The sequence below is a fragment of the Microtus pennsylvanicus genome, chromosome 21 (assembly GCF_037038515.1).
Source record: "Microtus pennsylvanicus isolate mMicPen1 chromosome 21, mMicPen1.hap1, whole genome shotgun sequence".
NCBI classification, from domain to species: Eukaryota; Metazoa; Chordata; class Mammalia; order Rodentia; family Cricetidae; genus Microtus; species Microtus pennsylvanicus.
In genome coordinates this window covers 33,885,842-33,908,030 of record NC_134599.1, presented here as the reverse complement: position 1 = coordinate 33,908,030, position 22,189 = coordinate 33,885,842, and the positions used below count along the sequence as shown (strand labels likewise).

Here is a 22,189-nt window from a genome sequence, read left to right as displayed (position 1 = left end):
TGTCTGGCACACTGCAACACCGAAAGAAATGTAGTAGTAAATAGTACATTGAAGATTTTATCAAAGTAGTTTCCTTCTCATAAATTGTGTTCTCTAGCAATCTTGCGGGTCTATAAAACTGAGGAGCAGACTGAGATTTCAGCAGACAGTTTTGAACCTTCTAGAACTAATTGCAACAGGCCACATAAGATGGGAAGTTAAGAAAAAAAAATGTCCAAAGCAATCTCAGAAACTTATCTTTAGTGGCCAGTGGTTTAACACAATTTGGTTTACTGGGTTTGGAAAAGGCCTTTCTGTTCTTCCTATCACAAAAATGATCTAGCAAAAACATATGCTCACTCAGGATGGATTCACAGCAAGGCCCACCACTGGGTCATTTCAATACCTCGCAGTTTATTTCCAGAGTCCCTAGCAATGAGAGGTAAGTACAAGAAAGCTATTTTCTAGACTCTTCTAAGAAAACAAATCCATCTTTAAAAATTTTTAAATGACATTTTACTTACTTAAATACTTTTAGTGTCTGCGTGTGGCAGGCAGCGAACAATTTGATGAGGCTGGTTCTCTCTTCCCACTGTGTGGAGTCCAGGCTTCGTTAGGCTTAGTGGCCAGCACCTTTATTCACTGAGCTGTCTTGTCAGCCCATCCATGGGTTTTTGGATCTGTGAAGTTATTATTTGAGATCGACTTCTCTGTAGCCCAGACTGGCCTCTAACTCACTATGTAGCTGAGGATGATCCTCCGACCTTTACCTTTCAAGTGCTGGGATTTCTGGCCATGCTCTCCTTGATCTATGAAATTGTAATCTAGACTAACAACAGTCTCATTTCTCTAATTTAAAACTCGATTTCTTACGTTGTTTCTGGGAGCTTAGAGTTTAGTGGGATTGATGAAATTATGGCACTGGAAAAGATAAGTCATTTTTAACTTCCTCTGGGAATTGATTTGAGATGTATTCAAGTTAAGCACGAAGAATTTCTGGAGAATGCTTTATAGCTCTTAAATTGAAATGACTAAAAAAAAAAAAGTGGAATTCAGGGTATCACAGTGGGTTTAAGATTAGGCTTCTTCCTAACCCCGAGAGCAGCATGGGGACTTTCTGTGGCTTAGGGTATAGCTTCTGCTAGTCTATTCAGATGAGAACTACGCAATTGCCTAGGCATTTGATGTGACCAAAACCAGACAGACAAATAAATAAATAAATATTTAAAACAAAACCAAACATGCCTCCTTGTGGACAAAACGCTATTTAAACCCAATTTAATAAAAAGACTCTATTTTTGTGTCAGAGACCAACTTTGTGCTGTTGGTTCTTTCTTTACATGGGTTCCTGGAATCCAGTCAGGCTCAGCAGGCTTACTGGGCAAGTGCATTCCTGTATCACCTGAGCTCTATCACTAACTCTATTTCTGTATTGTGAGCAAGGAAATCAGGGATATAAGATGGAAAGGAAAATGTGCCTAGGCTAGTTTATCAGGATTGTGGGCACTGCACTTTCCACGGACTTTGAGTGTGAAATAGGGCAGGGTTTCTCACACTCTGTGAAAGATCTACTTTTGCCTCAAGGTAACGATCCAGTGACTATTATTTCCAGTGTGCTGGGTTAGCTTAATAGAGATGGGGGCTGGGGAAACAGGTCCAAAGGCAAGAAGCAATTTGTACAAATTGTCCAGAGAGTTTATAAGAGGGCTCGGCTTCCCAATGGGTGTGCTTGGCAGTATACCGAATGGCCCAAGACCGGAATAAGACACAGCTGACTCTCCAGCTCTCGTTACGTAAGGTTCCGCGTGGGGTGAATGAATGCAGACTTACCAAAGGCGGAAAGTTTCAGACATTTTCCTAGCGGGTTGCAAAACCCATTATATCAGAGTTTAGAAAATAATGAAATATACTATAAACATCCTTGTGGACGTCACTTAAGGTTTTAATGTGACAATAGAGCCGAACTCCTTTTCATCTCCCACTACGAATGAATGATGCAACGAGTCCTTGCTGATTTCGAAAAAAAAAAAAATTAGCCACACTTTCTAGCTGCGACAAGACGACTGAGGCGTGTTCGAGGCCAGCAGGGACAACGTGGCGAGCTCCAGTCAAGGGAAGGATGGGAGAAAGAAGAACGTAAAGTCGTCCAAGAGATGACAGAAAAAGGAAAACACAGAAGCGGACACACCATTTGCCAAAATCTTTACCCTTCCCTTGAGTAAGGGCGTACCCAAACTCCCCGCAGACTCAAGCAGCGCTCCCGTCCCGCCCCGGTAATCCGCTCTGGGGAAAGTAAGGCGGGACTTCCTGTATTTGAAAAACTTCCGGCGGGAACCGGAAGATTCTGCAACAGAACTCCAGTCTACAGGCACGCCAGGCCGGAAGGTGAGCTTTATGTCCGCCTTGGCGGCAGTGCTTCGGTCTGACCCAATTCTGCGTCTGGGCGGCGGTACTTTGGGGGCCACTTACCGTTATGAGTGCTTGTTTGGGAGAGAGCAAGTTTCGAGACGAATTTTCGTTACGTTTTAGTATCAGCGGTCCGCTTCACAATCTACACCTGTAACCTGGCACGTCCTTTCATTGCACCAGTGGCAGCGCTTGGCAGGCGTGAGAAAGCCAGGGCGAACTTTGTTATTTTGTTTTCCCCCCATAGAGTCGGAGGTGAGGGAAGAAACACCGTCAGATCGCAGTGCTCCGAATCACTCGCATCTTCGGAAGTACCCTGGGCATATAGGAGGCGCTCCAACAGTTGAGGATGAATGAGAACTCTAGGCAACTTTCCTCTCTTCCCACAGGGCAGCTTTTTTAATGTCCGTGCAATGAGAAACGAGGATAGCATTGGTACTTGTGTCTCTGAGTTCTAGGACCTTTGCCTTACACCTTTAAACCATTTCAGTCTTAAGGTTCTCATTCATAAAAGAATGCAGCAGGGCTTTCTCATCGCCAAGGCTAGCCGCAACTCTCCTGCTAAGTTTTTGGTTTTCGGCTCTTATTTATTTTTTTCCTAGAGAATCTCTGCTAACATTTGAAGCACTTTTGCTGGTTCCCCAGGGTAACATTTAGATGCCTCTTGAGTTCTCTCTCTTTTCTTCTACATACAGCTTTAAATGCTGTTTCCCCCTTTAAAATATTTTGTGTGTGTGTGTGAATTGCCTTTTCTCCCTATTTTCACTTTCCCCAGTTTCTAGTATCTCCTCAGTGATATCACAGGAGCCTGTAATTTATTTTATTTATTTATTTATTTATTTATTTATTTATTTATTTATTTATTTATTTATTATGTATACAATATTCTGTCCGTATGTATGTAGGCCAGAAGAGGGCACCAGACCTCATTCCAGATGGTTGTGAGCCACCATGTGGTTGTCGGGAGTTGAACTCAGGACCTTTGGAAGAGCAGGCAATGCTCTTAACCACTAAGCCATCTCTCCAGCCCGGTGGAGCCTGTAATTTAGAACTGCTTATCCCTGCAGAGATAGTGAATATGAATGAAATAATTCAGAAGAGGGAATGTTTCCAATCACTAAAGAATGGGAGCCTTCTTATGTGTCATAATCTTTTCCAAACAGCAGTGAAGTAAGAGTGATAGAAAATTCTTTTATTTTTTTTCTATGGAGACCCTATTTGTACTTAAGTTTATTCAATAAATAAATACTTTTAGATCAGTTATTAAATTCTGGGCTCTCAGGTACTGAAGTAAAGCAAGGGTTTTCGTCAACCCCGAATTTATTGAATTGAGGGTATCAGACAGAAAACAATATTATATTTTTAGCCTATTTTATATACTACTGTATACAGGATGGAAGGGGGAAGATGATATAAAATGCCATTTTAGGTAAGCGGATGCTGAGAGCTAAGGGATGAGAAGTAACCAGATGTTTGATAGGAATAGGATTAGGGCTCTTCAGGTAGAGTGGACCTGATGTGGGGAAGACTCATGCTTGGAACAGGGACTGAAAGAAGGGGACTAGAAGCAAGCAGATAGATGAATGGGTGAGTGGGGTTAGGGATAGAATGCGTCAGTCCCGAAAAGCGTCTTGGTTTTGATTCTTGAAGCACCAGATGGAAAGTCCCCGAATGTTTTCAGAGCATTTTAGGAGTGATCTCAGGGAGAATGGATGGTAGGGGGCAAGAGTGGAAGAACTGGAGGGCAGCTGAGAGCGTGCTGCAGCAGTCTAGTAAGAGCTAAAGACGACTGTGGTTTGTGTCCCATGTAATCCTCAAATTCATAGATTGGGAGGTCAGACCTTTGCAAGGTGTTTTGGATTAGATGAGGCCATAAGAGTAGGCCCCCCCCCCCCCCCCCCGCCCCGCACAACACTGAAAGGCAGAGACAGGAAAAGCTCAGCCTACAGTTCCTTTTCTTTAGCACGGTAATGCCTTTCGTTCTGGAATAGTGTGGAAAGCAGGCCTATTTCTAGGCCGTGGGATTGTGGAGGAATGTTGTTATTGTTAATTACCCAGTCTCATCCCCTGCTATAGCAGTAGAGACTAGGGCCTCACTGGCAGTGCTGATGAAATGTGATAAATTTTGGAGGAAGAATTCATTTACTAATAGTCTGAATATTGGTGATGAAGGGGGAAAAAAGATTGCCAGTACTGGCTTTACACGTGGCTCCTTGGTGAGCGATGGGCATCCTCACTATCTTGATTGTGAAAAATGTGTATACTTATGTCAGAATTTAGCAGATTTGAACATCTAATCATGAGCAGGGGATTTTGTGTTAGCTTCTTTAGGGAAGTCTCAAATTTTCGCTTAACAAGTGGATAGATGCTGAGAGTGGAAAGAGGGAGAGAAACAGTTTTCTAGAAGAGGAACACAATTATCAAGAGTCCCTTTATGAATGTGTCACATTTGGGAAACTAGGAGACCTCTAAATAGTTTCAGGGGCAATTTATTGTGTCAATCTGAATCACTTTCTGTGTATACGCCTGTGTGCGCGCCTGCACGTGCGGGTGCGGGTGCTTCAGGCAGCCGAGGTCAAGAGGATGTCGTCATTAATCACCTTTCTGTTTGAGGCAAGGTCTCTCCCTGAAGCTGGAGCTCACTGATGTGGCTGGATTGATTGTCCAGCAAGCTCCTATGATCAATCCTCTTGTCTGTCTCCCCTACCCTATGTAAATCTAAATCTTAAATTTTGGGACAGAGGGAGTAGGATTTTAATAAGTAGGTGCTCAAGGTACAGTCCTGTACTTTTATCGATGTTTGGGATGGATGCCAACAGAACATGTACAACTACCGAAAGTGCTTCTCTAAGACCGTCTCACCTATAGAGCTGTCTTAGTTGAGTACACTGTAATGCCCAGATGACAATTGCCTAGTGATGTATTTCTGAGAATATATCCCTGTTATCTCCAAACATGTCAGTCATCAAGGTTTTGGTTATCCCAAGTGGAGTACACAAGTATACAAATCCCTGAGAGAATACTTGATATACAAATAATAATTTCTAATTTTTGCCTACACAGACTATATATCTATATATACTCTGTTTATAAATAGATAATTGTGTTTTACCTAATTTTCCATGTTCCATTAACTCTAGAATACTTAATAAAGAGGTAGTTCAAAGTTTGTGTTTAGGGAAAACTTTAAAGACCCATGGTTAATCTAAATACTAACTGTGATGGTTAATCTTGGTTGCCAGTTTGACAGACGAAGGAACCTCAGTTGAGTCATTGCCTCCATCTAATTGCAGTATGAGTATGTCTGCGGAAAAGAGCCAGACCATTGTGGGCAGTTCCATCCCTAAGCAGATGGGCTTGGCTTATATAAGATTAGATGGCTTTCCCATTGTTTTCTTTTTGAGGCAGAATCTCTGGTAGCACAGGCTGATCTTGACCTCTGGTCTTCTTGCCTCTTCTTCCCAACACGTGTTAATTTTTATGCAGGATTCAGATTCTCCAGGGAGGCCTCTTTCATTGTCTTTCATGGAGGACAAGGATCTAACTGGTGGCTTTTTGCTTGTTTTTTTGAGATAGGGTCTCTTGTATCCCAGGTTCACTTTGAACTCATTGTATGGCTGAGAACAACTTTAAGCCTCTCCCACCCCCACCTCTCACTGGTGACTTCTGGGGGTTTTAGCGTTCAATTTGAATGGCATGTATGTATACAGTTGCATTCATTGTCTTCTAGTCTTTTGACTCTGTTCTGGAAAATAAACTTCTAGACTTTTTTTTTTTTTTTTTTTTTTTGTGGATCAGTTGCACATGTAACATGGGCTAGGGCACCCAAGACTCTTTGTCAGACAAAGATACCCAGCCCCAGATCCCTAACTCTTGTTCCTAATGATTTCAGCAGTCATTTCTGTTGGCTATTTGTCTTTCCTTTCTTTCTTTGCTCCTTCCTTCGGTCCTTCCTTCGGTCCGTCCTTCCTTCCTTCCTTCCTTCCTTCCTTCCTTCCTTCCTTCCTTCCTTCCTTCCTTCCTTCCTTCCTTCTTTCCTCCCTCCCTTCCTCCCTCCCTCCCTTCCTTCCTTTTTAAAAAGTTAAAAGAAAAATTTTTTAATGGGGAGACTAAAGGCTAAATTCTAAAATGCCCCAATTACTGGCTTGGGATTTTAATTTTTATATAGTAAAATCTGTTAATCTTTTTGGCTTTGAGTTTTAAGACGTGCTTAGTGACATCTGCATTTTCTCATCTTAGTCAACGTTCTGAAGAGTTACTTTTTGCTTTTTGTAGAACTTTTAAAGCTTTGTTTTGTGTGATTTAAATAGTTCACCATCTTAGGGCGTGGTCTTGCTACTGAGGAGGGTGTGGAAGTTAAATACTTGCTTTTCTTCAGAGGATTAGCTAGTTGTCTTGCAAAGTGAATTCATGTTCTTCCCTGAACATTTTGAATATTTTGAATCAGCACCCTTGTCAAACATCAACTTCCTCTTATTTATTGATTGCTTGATAGGATCTTAGATTGTAGCCCTGGCTGGCCTGAAGCTCTTTATGTAGACCATGCTAGCCTAGAACTCTTAGTGATCCTCCTGCTTCTGCCTTCTTTGCAGTGGGATTAAAGGTGTGCCACATTCCTGTTCAGTCTTCTTTTTTACAGTTTTGTTTTTATTGTGGTAAATTGTTCATAAGAAATCCTATTTTCATGTTCCCTTGTGATAATAGCTAGAACTGCTTATTTGAGGTAGGATGACCCCCATAACCAGAGAGATGCCTAACAGACATTGAAGGAAGAGAGGAGAGAGTTCCCTCTGTCCTTCTGTTTCCTTCCTGACACGGTCTGCCTCATGGTTCTGCTTTTCCTGGGTGTTCCTCTTGGTGTCAATCCCTTTGGTACTTGTCGGAGGTATTACTTCCTCTGATAAGTGCTCTTAGAAGCAGAAGCTTACAGTAGCCCACTGGTCGAGGGACTTGCCTCACAGATTCTAAATATGCAGGCTAATGTAGTTTTTATAGTTTGACAAACATATTTTGGGGAGTAATAAATGTTATCAGTTTAAGTAAATTTTTTACTTATTATATTATGTGATGTCTCTTGTCATTTGTCTTAATTTTTTTTTAGCGCTGAACTGTTGACTGTGGTAAATATTTTTGGTAGCATAGGTTAATCATTTATAGTACAAGAGGATATGAGCTTTGTTTTAGGAATAGCCTTGCTGCTTACTCAGTTAATTAGCATCCTTTGTTCGACTCCTACCTTATGAAGACACCTCTACTGTACTGTTACCAGAAGACACAGAAGAGAAGAAATATTTCTTATATTTGATACTTTAATAGATGATTTTATAATTTGTGGACTGGTAGTGTCACCATAAAATGATACTTGCAGAATACTCAAACATTTAATTCTAAAATAAACTTATTACCCTGTAAGATCTTGTCTTTCGCTAAAAGATGGCCCCATACTCATAAGTTATTTGAGACCGTTGAAAGACTGCTGGGTATTCTTCTGATCAGCAGGCTACATCCTGTGGGAAGCCAGTGTTTGGGCTTGTGAACAAATGTGATGTTTTTCTCTCCTTTATGTCATTTCTAACAGCAAAGCTTTTGGAGTGTTAGTTTTGAATGGAGATTCATTTTATAGCCAAACAAAGTGATAAAAATCTTCATGTCAGCCGGGCGGTGGTGGTGCACGCCTTTAATCCCAGCACGCAGGAGGCAGAGACAGGCGGATCTCTGTGAGTTCGAGGCCAGCCTGGTCTACAAGAGCTAGTTCCAGGACAGGAACCAAAGGCTATGGAGAAACCCTGTATCGAAAAATAAAAAAACAAACAAACAAACAACAAAAAACAAAAGAAAAAAAAACTTCATGTCATGCTGACTTCATGTTCTGTTTCTTCTAGATGTCTTCATTGCCAAGAAGAGCAAAAATACAGGCCCAGAATGTGGAACCCAAAAATGAATTGTCTTTCTTCTCTGAATTGTAAGCACATTAGTGAGATGTTGTTGCGGGAATGGTGACTATTTTAAGGAGTAATATATTCTGTCACTTAGAAACTTCAGTTATTTGTCCTTTATCCATACAATAGCTCTTTGTTGAATTCATGCTGTGATCCAGGAGAGAAAATAGCTAACTGAACACATTATATAATATTTACCCTGGAACCAGGCTGAAGGAGGACTTGCTGTTGTTTACATTGCTTTAAAATAGCACATGTAATTTATGCAGCATTGCCACTGTGTATGGGGTTACCTTTTGTTGGGGGTGCTATCTGATGCTTTGTAGTATGCTTAGTGGTATCTGTGACCTCTACCAAGTACATGTGATAATCAAAAATGTCTTTAGATAATGCCAAATGTCCCAGGGGCTCCAAATCACCTTCAGTTTAAGAGTCTTTGCTATAGAGTACCATATAACATATGCTTTTGACATTTGTAAAGAAATAAGTGATTAATGTTAGGTCACAATAGGATTATAAGGTAAAATTAAAGCAGGTCGGTGTTAGGGAGCATGCTGTGTGTTTGTATTAGAGAGGCATTTTTGGATAGAGCAGTAATGGTGTTTTTTGGAGGATATGCCTAGAGATCCATATTTAATTTACTAGGTGCTGTGATTTGGATAAATGTCCCACAAAGGTCACTACCAGGGTAGTGGTATTTGGAAGTGGTTAGACCTGTAAGAGGTGGAGGCTAGTCTGAGGCTCTTAGGCCACTGGAGGCAAGCCCTCCAAGAGAATTGTAACATCTGGCCTGTCTTCTTTTTGTTCTTATCTCAAGATGTGCATGTGTTTCAGCACATGTTCCTGCTTTTGCTAATTGCTGTCTTCATCAGAGGCCCAAGCAATTGGGCCACCTGATTTTGGAATAAAACCTCCAAGACTGAGATAAATCAGCCATTTATTAAGTTATGTCAGTATAGTGCCGCGAAGCTTACAAACACAGGAGTTCACCTCGGGGCAAAGATTTAGATTCTGTTACAAATAGAGAAGACCCCAAATACAAAGACCTTGAGACAGCTATGAGTTGATGTGTAGGGAACAGCAAGAACAGTGCGGGCCAGCTTAGAACCATCGTGTCAGAGAGTGCTAGGCAACGAGACTGGGATTGCTAGGCTCCAAGAGTCTCTTAGGAGATGCTAGGACTTTATTAGAAGCCAGTGGAGGACTGTGGGCAGCGATCTGACCTGGTCTGGCTTATGTCTATAAAATATCATCATGGTTTCTTGGTTTCACAGACAAGAATGGAAGTATGAGGGTGAAGCAAGGAAACAGGTATAGAGGGGAGAATGGAGTCTGATTTGGGGCACATTTCTGAAGGTAGACTGAAAAGGACGTGTTGGTGTTTATGGGCTTCTTGAGAAGACTAGAGGAGTAGGTAAGAGTGTTAAATCCAAGAGTTTTATTTTGGCTTGGCAAGTTGGTGGTGATTGCTTGACATCTAGCTAAATGTGGATCTGCAAAGGGAAATGTCAGTTTGGAGATGTAAAATTGAGATTCCTTTATTGACTCCTAGGATAAGACATAAACTGAGAGAGAGGACTGAGGATAGACTCTGGAGAGTTGAGCATTCTGAGGTTGAGGGGAGAAGGAGGGTCAAGAGGTCTAAGGAGAGGCATATGAAAGGTGTGCTGTACAGGATGAGGTTGAGGGGAGAAGGAGGGTCAAGAGGTCTAAGGAGAGGCATATGAAAGGTGTGCTGTACAGGATGAGGGCCGGGGCCGGCCGACAACTCACATGGCATGGGCATGAGCATCGACTAGCTGCCTTGAGCCACTTCCTTTGTAACCAGCGATTTTGGACGTTTGTGTTTTCTTCCCTAGACTTTTAGCAACCTACCCTTGTGAAGTAGGGTTAGTTAGCGTTCTGTGTGATAGGCTATTAGGCAGGAGGAGGGTAGAAGATGTTCTGTTTGGTTTATAGTAGGAGGAGGCTCTCCTTTGTCTTCCCCTTGCCTTTTCCTCTCTTTCTTTCCCATTGCCCCTGTGTGTATGTGTGTGAAGGAGAGTAGGGCATGGGTAGACACGGTCAGAACCTGTGACCCTCCTGCCTCTCACTCCCGAGTACTCAGAGGACTATCTGGCAGAACACAGGTTTTCAAATGATGGTTACTTTTGACTCTACTTTTTTAGTGTTTTTTGTTTTGTTTAGTCTCAGGCTACTTACTGACCTCTGAAAAGAACTCTGATGATGTCAGGGGTTTGGCCTGCCATCATTATGTTTTCTTGGAACATAACTTAGCTGAGGATTCATTTAGTGAGGTTCTTGCTTCTAGGCAGAACTGAGAACCCTTCAGGAGCTCAGCCTCATTGATTACTCTCAGGCCATTTTTCCCACTTATCTTTACCTGTTTAGGGGAGGAATGAGTGAAGCAGATGGGTGGAGGGCTGTGCTTCCTCTGCTCCTGATGTGTTTGCTTCTTGTTAGAAAAGTGGTGTGGCTGCACCTGACCCAGTCTCTTCAGGGAACAGATCTATTCTGTGAAGGGAAAAAGAGTCAATAAAATAGGGAGTTGAAGTGTCTTGGTGATGGCTTTTATGCAGTTTCAGGTATTTTAGAAGCTATTTCTTAGTCCTTTCATTGGTTTGAATAACTTAGTATGTTTTAAATGGATTTGACTGGCATTTAGGAACCTAAGTGCTTTTTACTGTTAAGATTGAAAGGCTCACATTGACAATTGTGTGACATGACCCAGTAAGTGCCTTAAGGTAATGGTTGATTTTCTGTGTCATGATGGTGTGTGTGTGCTCATCAGGTGGGGGAGAGACTTGTGATGGTATGTGGTGGGGAGAGGGCATGTCTACATGGGTCTCTGATCACTGTTCACTCCTTAGCAATAATTGTGCACAGCCTATGCCTGTATCAATCCATTTTCTATCACACACTTCCAATTATCATGTAAGAAACATATGCCTCTCTTGACCTTTGTCATTTGGTTGGTTTCATTTTTCCTGGAAGTTCTGTCAATTTACTTCTAGGTCATCAGGCTCTGAAGAAGATGACCAGGAAGATAGTATTTGGGAACCTCAGAAGAAAGTCCCCAGAAACCGTAAGCAGCCTGCTTCCAAGGAGTCCAAACAAAAGCAGGGACGGCGGGTGAAGAAGAACACCCCACAGATGGATGCTGTATCAAAAGACCTGGCTGTTAAGGAGGAGTTGGTAGGTGGTGTTGCTAGATGTGGGGAAGGCCACTGTATTTTCCAGATGGGGAGGAGCTGTTCTTCCTCCTTACACAGTGCAGGGCAGAACATGTAAATGACACACTCTTCAGGGCCATGGTATCCCTGTCACAGTCTCAGGAACACTTACCATTCCAACAACCGTTTCTTCAGCTACTTCCACTCTCCTCTCCCAGGATGTGTGCTAGGTGTGGAAGTGCTGGTTTGGATGGTGACGTCAGCAAATATCTGTGTGTATTACCAGCCACGCAGCATCCTCGACATTTTCTTCCGAAGATCTCGTTGTCCTTACAACCATTGGGAATGGCTGCAGTTACCATCCTGATTTTATAGATAAATGTGTGGCAAGAGATATTTAGTTACATACTCCTAGAACACAGAATTTAAGTGATGCAACTGGGTTTCTAAGTCAGCAGTTCAAAAGCTGATGTACCTCGTAGGGGTACTTTTATATCAACTATGCTTGCAAGAGTGTTGTGTATGTATGGAGTGCTGGTTTAATAGTTAACACTTAGAAAAAATCATCAAAAGCATTTGAAACTCTTATGGGCAGCACTTTCCTTCTTGGAGGCTGAAGTAGGGTACATATAAACCTATCATTTACTCACTTCGTGAAATTAAACTTTATTTGTAATATAAGAAACAACAGGGAGGGATTCCCTATACCTTTTATCTAGTTTTCCCCAATGGTAAAATTTTAGTGTCTTATTTTAGCATTGTAAAATATAATTGGTAAAAACCTCTTTATTTAGAATTCTCTGGTTTTCCATGTGTTTATTTTTGTGTGGGTATTTGTATTTAGCACCATACAGTTTATTACATGTGTAGGTTTGTGTAACCATTGAACAGATCCCTGATGTTGCCCTTTCTTTTCTTTTTTTTCCTCCCTGAGACAGGGTTCTCTGTGTAGCCCTGGCTGTCCTGGACCTTGTTCTATAGTCCAGGCCGGCCTTGAACTCAGGTCCTCCTGTGTTGGGATTAAAGGCGCGTGTTTCCACCCCAGGCTTCACATCACCCTTTCTCATCCACCTATTTCTGCTCCTGGTGAGCGCGGCTCTGCATAGGATATTTCTATAAATGTTCTCATATTGTATGCAACTTTGGGATGGGGTTTTTCACAACTCCACGTAGTTCCCTTGAGATTCATTTAAGTTGTTATTATGTGTATTGATACTTTGTTCCCTTTCACTTCTGAAAATATTCCAGGGTAGTTGTTTTCTAATCTTATAATTCTCATGTGTTCTTTTTGTGATTTCATAGAATAGCCCTGTAGCTATTGTTGATGCCAGTTTGGAAGAGAAAAATCACAAATTACATACGACAAAGACTCTGAAAACTGCAGCAAAAAAACAAAAAAACTCAGTACAGAGGGCCAAAAAAAAGTTGAAAGTTGATGAAGAAGCCAGCCAAGCCAGCCCCTTAGAAGGTGGAAATAGCAATATGGAGATACCATCAACAAGCACCACTTGGGAAGATGTCTGCAAGAAGGAAGAAAGTGAAGACGACTTCACTTTTGGTCAGTCCCCTTTGAAGAGGATGAAGACTGAGGCCTGTCCTCAGGGGAGGCCTGTCAAGTTTCCCGACGGTGCCAGCAGCATTAAAGAGGAGGTGGAGATGAACTGGGACATAGTGCAGGTAAGTGCAGCCTTGCGTCACTTGTGTGTTGAGTCCTGGATGGCACACAGACTCAGCTCACTAAGGGACATGCTGGCAGTTTTGAATCCGCTTTTTCAGTTTGCCAGAGATTTCTGGAGTCAAGCTTTGACCACTATTTCTATTCTTGGCTATACTGTTTTGTAATCTGGCGTATCGGCTGCAGCTCTTTTGCTAAGAACCGTGACTTCAGTCAAGAAAGTCGTTGCCCTGGTACATACTTGCACATCATGGTCTAGGTATTTTTTTTTTTTTTTTCTTTTCGAGACAGGGTTTCTCTGTGACTTTGGAGCCTGTCCTGGAACTAGCTCTGTAGACCAGGCTGGTCTCGAACTCACAGAGATCCGCCTGCCTCTGCCTCCCGAGTGCTGGGATTAAAGGCGTGCGCCACCATCGCCCGGCATGGTCTAGGTATTTTACATCAACAAATGGAGGCCTCAGAGGCACATTGCTAAAGTTTTGTTTTGTGTTTGGATTGTACTGTACACATGATTAGGTTATTGGCTGTTCATGCATCCAGTATATAGGAACAAGACCCAGCAATATTTCAAAGAGAAATTCTTTAAGAATTCTGACTTGAGGATTTCTCCCAGGTTTCCTTTCCTTTACTCTCTGCCCCCTCCCCTGCTCCTTTTTAGCTGCCTTGGGTTGATAGAGAAGACTAGAAGGGTCTCATGAGCAGTGAGCTGGGCCTTAACCTCGTGTGTTCCGTCACATTCTGGGGCCATAGCAGGTAGAGGAGGGTGCTCTTCCTCTCTTCATGTCCTAACAGCATTCTGAATGGACTCTGCTATAAACTGCTGCTGTAGAGCCCACGGCTTTTTGCAGTTCTAAGACGGGCTGTGTTCTTCAGAGAGACGTTTTCTGGGCCATGTTGCTTTTTCTGTCACCTATAGAGTGTCACCGGTAGTTGTTAGTCATTGTGTTTTTCCTCTGGCACACTAAGGAATCTGGAGTGTTGCCCTATAGCTTTCTCTGTCTTTTTACTGAAATGCACCTTGCAGAGTCATTGAGAACAGTGTAAGTAGCTTTCTCCGTCTCCCTCTGCATTGTTCGTCCAGATCTGCAAGGCAGTGCTTTCACAGAGCCGGTCATAGACCACCTGCACGGAATTCACTCTGAAGACTTTCTTTAAACTCCATTCTTGGTCCAGAACTTCAGGGGCAATGGATGTGCCCCACTTTTCTTGCCTTACCCTTTCTGAACACCGCTAAGCTTATTTCTTTTGCCAGGGTAGATCCACCTCCAGTAGCTGACAGCGTGCAAGAGGAGGAAAGGAGGGTTTCAAAGTCTGTGAAGTTCCTGGCCTTTCAGACATAGTCGGTCATTCATGGTGAAGAGCTGCCTTCTATAGGACACTCTGCTTTCTGTCCTGCCTCCCCCATCTTTATCATGGGAGAAGAAAGGAATATTGCCCCACCCTAGCTATTTTACTCCAGATTACAAGGGATAGAAACTTAACCTTTTGTTATAATTTTACATTTATTTATTTAGAGTGCTGGGAGTGGGGATGGGGTTCTGTGAGGATGATCTGAATAGGCTGCCTAAAAGGATGTCCTTCGGAGTTGAGCTTTAGGTGAGATCAATTGCCTTTAGGTGGTATGACAAGAGACAGGTGTAAAGAATGTAAAGTTATGAACCTCGGTGATGACTGGACTCTTGGGAAGGTTTATGCATGCACGCATGCATGCGTCCTGTTGTAATCTCAGGTGTATGCTTACAGGTCTGAAATTGCTGGTAGGTAATAATGTTTGCCATTTATTTATAGTTGACTTCGTGAGCTAGGCTCCATACCGTGCATGCTAGTATATACATTTATTATAGTGCATTAGAAAAAAATAAATGGGTAATCTAAAAAAATCAGTTATAGTCAGGAGAATGGACAGAGGAATTCTTGTTTGTATAATACAAGCTAAAGAGAACCCATCTAAAAGCTACAATTACTGGCAGCTAACTTAGCATAGGAGTTTATAGGTTGTATCTTTCCTCTGGTATACCTATCACTAAAGTTGATTCCAGATTTTGAGAGAAGTTGTTCTGAAATCTGTTAATGTGGACTTTTGAGTTCTTTTTATTTTAAATATTTTTGTTTCTTTGAGGTAGGGTTTCATTCTGTAGCCCAGGTTGGCCTGGAACTCTACTAGGTAGCCCTGGTCCCAAATTTCTCACAGAGATCCGCCTGCCTCTCCCTCCCGAGTGCTGGGATTAAAGGCGTGCGCCGCCACCGCCCGGCGGACTTCCTTTTCTATGCGTTGTGAATCTCAGCTTTCCATACCAAAAAACAAAAACAAAACAAAAATAAAAAACTTTGTGGGAGGGCTGGAGAGATGGCTCAGTGGTTAAGAGCACTGCCTGCTCTTCCAAAGGTCCTGAGTTCAATTCCTAGCAACCACATAGTGGCTGATAACCATCTGTAATGAGGTCTGGTGCTCTCTTCTAGCCTTCAGGCATACACACAGACTGAATATTGTATACGTAATAAATAAATAAATATTAAAAAAAAACTTTGTGGGAAAATAGTTTTGCCTTAAAATTGTATTGCTCCTTCAAATGTAGCTGAATAGTGCAGGGGCTGGGAACATGGAAGTGAGAAGGGAGTTTACTGTGTGTGTATTTGGGGACACTGTCTTGAATATTTACATAAAGATCAGACTGAAAGAAATGTCTTTAATGTACACACCTTCTTCCACAAAATATATATCCAGGTTTCGGGGGCAAACACTGAATAGCACCTTGTCCAGAGGGAGAGGTTTCTGTAAACTAGCTGAACACTTTGGCAGGCTCTGCTCACCATCATGCCTTCGTCTTCTGTTCTGTTGAGGTTATGTGTCTTACCTCTGGAAACTTCACTGCCTTTTCAGGGATCCTACCAAGTTGTGTGAGGAGGGTAAGCCCATAGCATATGCTTGATTAGTGTTTAGACTTGAGTCGTCGAACACAGTTTGTGTCTGTTTCCTTGCCAGGGACTGAGGACTGGCCTCTTGAGCAAAGCATCTGTGAATATATGGCTGCCATGGGAAATTTGCTTTTGTTAAATCCCCTTATGTTCCACACTTGTACATTAATGAGAACTGAAAAGGTGACCAGCATAGTCAGTTGTTGGAAGAATTAAATTGTGCCAAAGTTATGACTGCCGTGATACAATTTCTTTATTTTGAGGATGAGCCTAGGTAGGTGCAGTGCTCGGTGCATCTATTAGGAGAAAAGCAAACAAACCCTTTTTGTAAGTTCTTTTCCCTTGGTTTCAAGGGCTGATAACAGATGATGTATGTGAAGATGAAGACAAAATAGGAAAGGAAGTGGCATGAAAGGGAGCCAGTGTCTCCGAGCTGGAGACCTCACTGCCATTCTGCGTTAATAGTAGGTACAGTAGTTCTTGATAGACGTAGCCCGTTTTCTCTGGGAGAGGTTAAAATAGTGGTTTTTTTTTTTGTTGTTGTTATAATCAAGTTGGTAGTATTTGTTATAGACTTTAGTATCAACAAGCTTTGATGTATTCCATATATATATGAGGTTGCCCAGCATGTTCAAAAGTATAGCCAAGCTACTTCCAGGTTGTAAACAACAGAATCTCCCTCATACCCTTCTTCAATCACCCCTCCTCTCCTGTAACCTCTTTTCTGATTTCTGGCAGTGTATATTAGCTGTTCCCACTCCCATCTTTACATAAGCAGTTGTGACATAGTGACATAATCAACTCAGGTCAGGTGGAGAGCAGTTGGAATCAGCAGCTTTTCAGAAGGGAGCTGTTCAAGTTGCTGGCTTGGGAATGATTCTGAAAAGAAAATTTTCTCATTTTTACTTATTAGTGAGCCATTGAATGTGATGTTAACTCTTTTTGTCTTTTCGAGACATTGTTTCTCTGTAGCTTTGGTGACTGTCCTGGAACTAGCTCTTGTAGACCAGGCTGGTCTCTAACTCATAGAGATCCGCCTGCCTCTGCCTCCCGAGTGCTGGGATAAAAGATGTGCTCCACCACCGCCCGGCTTGATGTTAACTCTTTTAAAGTGCAGAGGTTGCAGGATGATGAAAGCTGTGGTGGATTTACTGATGCCCAGACGTCCTCTCTTTAACAGAGGAGATGGGCTTTTCCCTGGTAGCGTTCTTGGGACACTGGGGAAAAGGCATCTTTCTGGATGTTTCCAACAGTTCGAGGGCAGTGTACAGGCACTCTGTCTTACCTCTCCACTGCTCAGAAGAGCAGAAACAGTTTAAGTCCTTTGTACCTTTGCCTGATAAATCCTTTGCTTTGTATACAAATTGAATTTTTGAAGAGAAATATGGCTAGTGGGACTTGGGACAATTTACTTCTTGGACTCAAGTTTTTGTGTGTATAAAATGAGACTAATATCAGTCTATCTCATATTTTAAGTGAGTTAATGCTGAATGTAAGCAGTTAGAACATAGTAAGCCTTATGGATGTGTCAGCAGAAAGCAGCAGTCCCAAAGTAAAAGTCAGTATTAGAGTAGTTAGGGTAGTCCTCCCTGGCCCTTCCCTTTCTGCAATTCTTTCTGATTTTCCTTAATAAATGCATATTCACTTTACCTAAGTAAGCAAGCAAGCACATCCATAGGTCAGAAACTAATGTGAGAATTTTCTAAGTAAAGACTAGAGTTCCCTGCTGTGCTGTTCCATGTTCTACAAAGTTGCCCTCTGCTTTGTTCTTGTTGTTGGCCTCGTTTTTCTAAGACTCGGGATGGTCAGGGCTTACCCTAGAGTTTCTGATTCAGTGTATTTTAGGTGGGACCTAATACTTTTCATTTTCAGCAAGGATGTAGATGATCCCTATGCCTTTCCCTTGAGAACCAGAGACTGTGCTGCTATAGTCCCCAGAAGCCCTGGACTCTCAGGGTGTAGTGGTACAGGTTGACTCAGCAGCTGAGCTGGACAAGGAGAGGTCAGATGTTGACGGGCTTCTTTCCCAGTTAGCTTTTTTGGAAAGAGGATTGATTTTTATTTTTTTGTGAAGCTGAGAATTGTACCAGGGTCTCATGTATATTGGGCAAACACTTACCACTGAGTTTTTTTCTGCATATAGCAGCAGGTCTTTCTTGTCAGTCTTTCTTTGGACATGGAGACTTATCAATTATGAAAGCTTGGCCTTAGCTTAGGCTTGTTCCCAACTAGCTGTTATGACTTAAATTAACCCGTCTTTATCAGTCTGTGTTTTGCCATGTGGCTCTTGACCTTTCCACATTCTCTGTGACTAGCCCCTCTATGTCTGGCTGGCGAAGTCCTCTTGCCTAGATTCATCCTCTGAATTCCTCTCTCTGTCTGGAAGTCCTGCCTAGTTTCTCCTGTCTAGCTATGGTCGTTCAGCTTTTTATTAAACCAATTAGGTACCTTACACACGTGAGCAAAACATAGACCCATCTTCATGCTGTGTAAACATCCAGCAACTCCTGGGACTGTCTTGATTATCATTGGCCTAAGATGTCTTTTGAGTTAGGGTCTAAGAAAACAATCATGTTCAACAATGAAAGTTGGCAAGGAGCTCATGGCTAAAGGATGTGGTGAGTAGCCCAGCATATCAAGGAAACATGCTTTGACTTGGTAAGTATGCTTAGGTTTTTGGAAAAAGACAGAAATGATTTTTAGAACTCAAAAATGCTTAACAATGAGGATCTGGAAGTTAGTACATCAGGGTAGGGGCTTTGAGAAATGTAAATACATTTTCTTACTAAGGAAGTAATTATATACTCCCCTTCCATGTTTTCGTGGGGTTTGGGGAGTAGATCCCTGCCAGATGATTGATAGGGTCAGCTGAAATTAACTTCTCATGGAAGAAACAAATAAATGCAATGGTCTGATCTTTGGAGCAGATCAGAATATCTTATCTTCCAGGATCAGAGGTATTCCATTCTTCTGTCTAGAGAGCCTAAGGAGGGAAAGTTGTGATTACCAGGTAAATGGGAGGTGGGTCCACAGCCGTATGAGGGGAGGATCTGCCCTCAGTAGCTTCCAAAGCTACTGATTCCTGTTTAACTGTCCAACAGCAGAGTTTGTATTCTAGGTGCTTTGGAACAGCAGTGATGGTTTTGACCAGTCAATGACATGATCTAGTACACAGTTTGAAAGGAGTATTCACCATGCTCCTTATGGAGATAGGAATAGATGAGACTGGAGTGTCTGCAGGGAGAACAATTAAGGCTGCTTCATTGATGTGGGCTAGAATGAGACTGTGCTGTGGGGTGGGAGAAAATGAAGAATATAAAGAAATATTTTGTAACTTTTGTTTACTGTTCTTATAATGAATCAGACTTAAGATTTGGAGGTGGATGACTCTTCTAGTTTGAATTACTATTTGAATAGATAGCACATGAGGAAAAGTGGAGGGTGAGTAGTTTTGAGAGGAGAATGACTTTACAAATGCAGGGTTGAGATACTCATTAGGTTTCTGGGATACTGTCTTAAATAATTGGCCATGGGTTTGGTGGCAATATGGAAAAGAGCTATGCCTGCAGATATGAATTTAATGTCTTCATCAGAGATTTGATATTCATCCCTTAGACTGCTGAGATTTAGGATCAGTATTCAAGATGACTAGGAAGTGAGGTATCTGTATGGTCTCTGGGGTTCAGCCATTTACTGCGTCTGTAGTTTTGTAAACAGTTCTATCATACGTTTTGGCCTGATTTTATTCATCTGGGTGATGATGATTTTAGATAGGATCTTACTTCATGGCTCAGGCTGGCCTCAAACTTCTGGTAGTCCTCCTGTCTCAGCCTTCAAAGTTTTGGGATTATAGGCCATAGGATTTTGAATCACCTTTTCTTTCTTTGCAGGTTTTATCTGAGAGAACTAATATTGAACTTTGGGTTTGTGCCAATATCATACGTCTCTTTAATGATGACAATACAATTCCCTTCATTATACGCTATCGAAAAGAGCTCATTAATAACCTCGATGCTGATTCCTTGAGAGAAGTTCGCCAGACCCTAGACGAGCTACGGTAAGAAACCCGAGGGAGTGGTGGATGTCTGAGCACACGAGGGCAGACAAGGGGACGCTAGTTACTATTTTCGCAGTCCCGGTGCTTTGTTTTTATTAATTGTTGTCATCTAAATGTAGACCTCTTTTGCCAGAGTAGTCAGGTTTGTTTTCTTAGTTAGGCCATGGAGTTGGACATGAATCTATGGGGTACGTTGAAATGATGGACTATCATGGCAGAATCTTAGCATTCCACAGTCCCCAAATGGAGAGTTCTTGCCAGTATAGATGGTCTTTAATCTATAATAGAGTGTCTTAATTTTGCATCTTCATGATACTCAAAACCATAAGCATTCAATAGAAACTCTACTTTGAATATTACTTTTTTTTTTAAATCCTGGGCTGACAAGATGCTATATCTTATGATATATGCTTATATCTTATGATATCTTATGATGCTGCTCCCAGTCAGCCATGTGATCATAAAGGAAAATGATACTCTATGGTGCTGCCAATGATTTTTTTTTAGGAAGAGATATTGTCTTGGTTTCTTCTTCTACTGCTGTGATAAATACCCTAACAAAAGCAACTTGAGGGAGAGAAGGCTTATTTTGCTCATAGTTACAGGTTACGGTCCATTATTGTAGGGAAATCAAGGCAGCAGGAATTTGAAGTCAAGAGCCTAGGGTTAATGTATTCATATTGGTACTCACCTTTTTCACACTACCAATACCACTGCTAGGCAGATTTTGTAAATAAGAACAGATAATGAGCCAGGTGATGGTGGTACACATCTTCAATCCCAGCACTCGGGAGGTAGAAGCAGGTGGATCTCTGTAAGTTTGAGGCCAGCATGGGCTACAGAGTGAGTTCCAGGACAGGCTCCAAAGCTATGCAGAGAAACCCTGTCTCAAAAAACAAAAACAAACAAATAAACAAAAAGAACAGGTGAGTATGACATATACAGCAGGATTACACATTCACAGTGAAAAAAATTGATTGAAAATTATAGGACCTGCTGGGCCTGCCATCCTCATGTCCCATCTGTGTATTGATTCATCTGTATGGATTTCCAGAATCAGCTCTTCTGCATGGGTCCCAGTTCTTTATCAGTGGAGAATAGTACTTAGGAACCAGTTATGTGTGCTAAGTGTGCCCATCCTGAGCAATATTGCTCCAGTACCAGTGAGCACATGTAATAGTCAAAATAGATGTCCAGGCGGCAGCCTTAGGATTTCAGTGCTTAGGAGGAAAGTAAAAGGTGAGCTGGGATATCTTGTTTTAGAGAATAAAGAAGTACTCAAAGAGTAAGAGGAACAAGTCAAAAACAGTTAGTTTGAAAGGGTTGCTTCTGACCAAGCCAAGATAATTTGAACAGTAAATATGTCATAATGGTGAATTATAACCACTAAATAAAAAATAAGCCAGAAGTCGATAGTGATAAGAATAAATCAGTGAACACATCAGAGGTTTGGTGAGAAATAAGATGGTCTCAAAATATCCATCCCTCCACAAAGTGCGTATCGGTTACAAAGGGAAAAAGGATGCTTATATCAGAAACCACAAGTGTCCTCTTCCTAGGTCACAGTCTGTTAGTAGAAGGCTATACTGAGATCTTTTGTCTCTCAATGAGATGTAATATAAAGTCTCACTTGGGTGATATTCCTGCCAGGAGGCCTCAGGTTAACTGTAAGGTAACATCACAGGAGCCCTTGAAGGCTTGCAGACACTACAAAGTAACTGGTAGGGAACATTGCAAAGTATGAGACTTTAGAATCCAGGAGAGCCTGGAACATTGCTTCAACTCGAAGAGACTGCATCTGACAGCTCGACTTGCTCTGGTGAGACTCCACAGAGCCTTCATCAGCACTGCTGCTGAAACCTTAAAAGGAGGAGCGTAGTGATAGGTCAGGGCTAACTTCCTGATACTGACACTTTATTGTGACTTACATATTACTCTCTCTTGGAACTGCAGGCTAAAGTATTTGGGGGTGAAGTTCTCGTCTGTCAAGTGTGTCAAAGATAAAGCAGTTTTGTCTTTTTTTTTTTTTTAACTTTCCCTGCAC

The 22,189-nt window shown here is 41.9% G+C and overlaps 1 protein-coding gene across 1 annotated transcript in view; it reads left to right on the top strand.

Annotated features, from left to right (window-relative positions):
* The first annotated feature begins 2,313 nt into the window (after positions 1–2,313).
* Positions 2,314–22,189, top strand: part of Srbd1 (S1 RNA binding domain 1) — a 177,522-nt gene continuing 157,646 nt past the window's right edge. The window contains exons 1-5 of the mRNA XM_075955407.1: positions 2,314–2,364; positions 8,268–8,347; positions 11,339–11,519; positions 12,800–13,174; positions 19,979–20,145. Of these exons, the coding sequence (XP_075811522.1) occupies positions 8,268–8,347; positions 11,339–11,519; positions 12,800–13,174; positions 19,979–20,145 (803 nt within the window). The 5' untranslated portion in view covers positions 2,314–2,364. The remainder of the gene's footprint in view (positions 2,365–8,267; positions 8,348–11,338; positions 11,520–12,799; positions 13,175–19,978; positions 20,146–22,189) is intronic.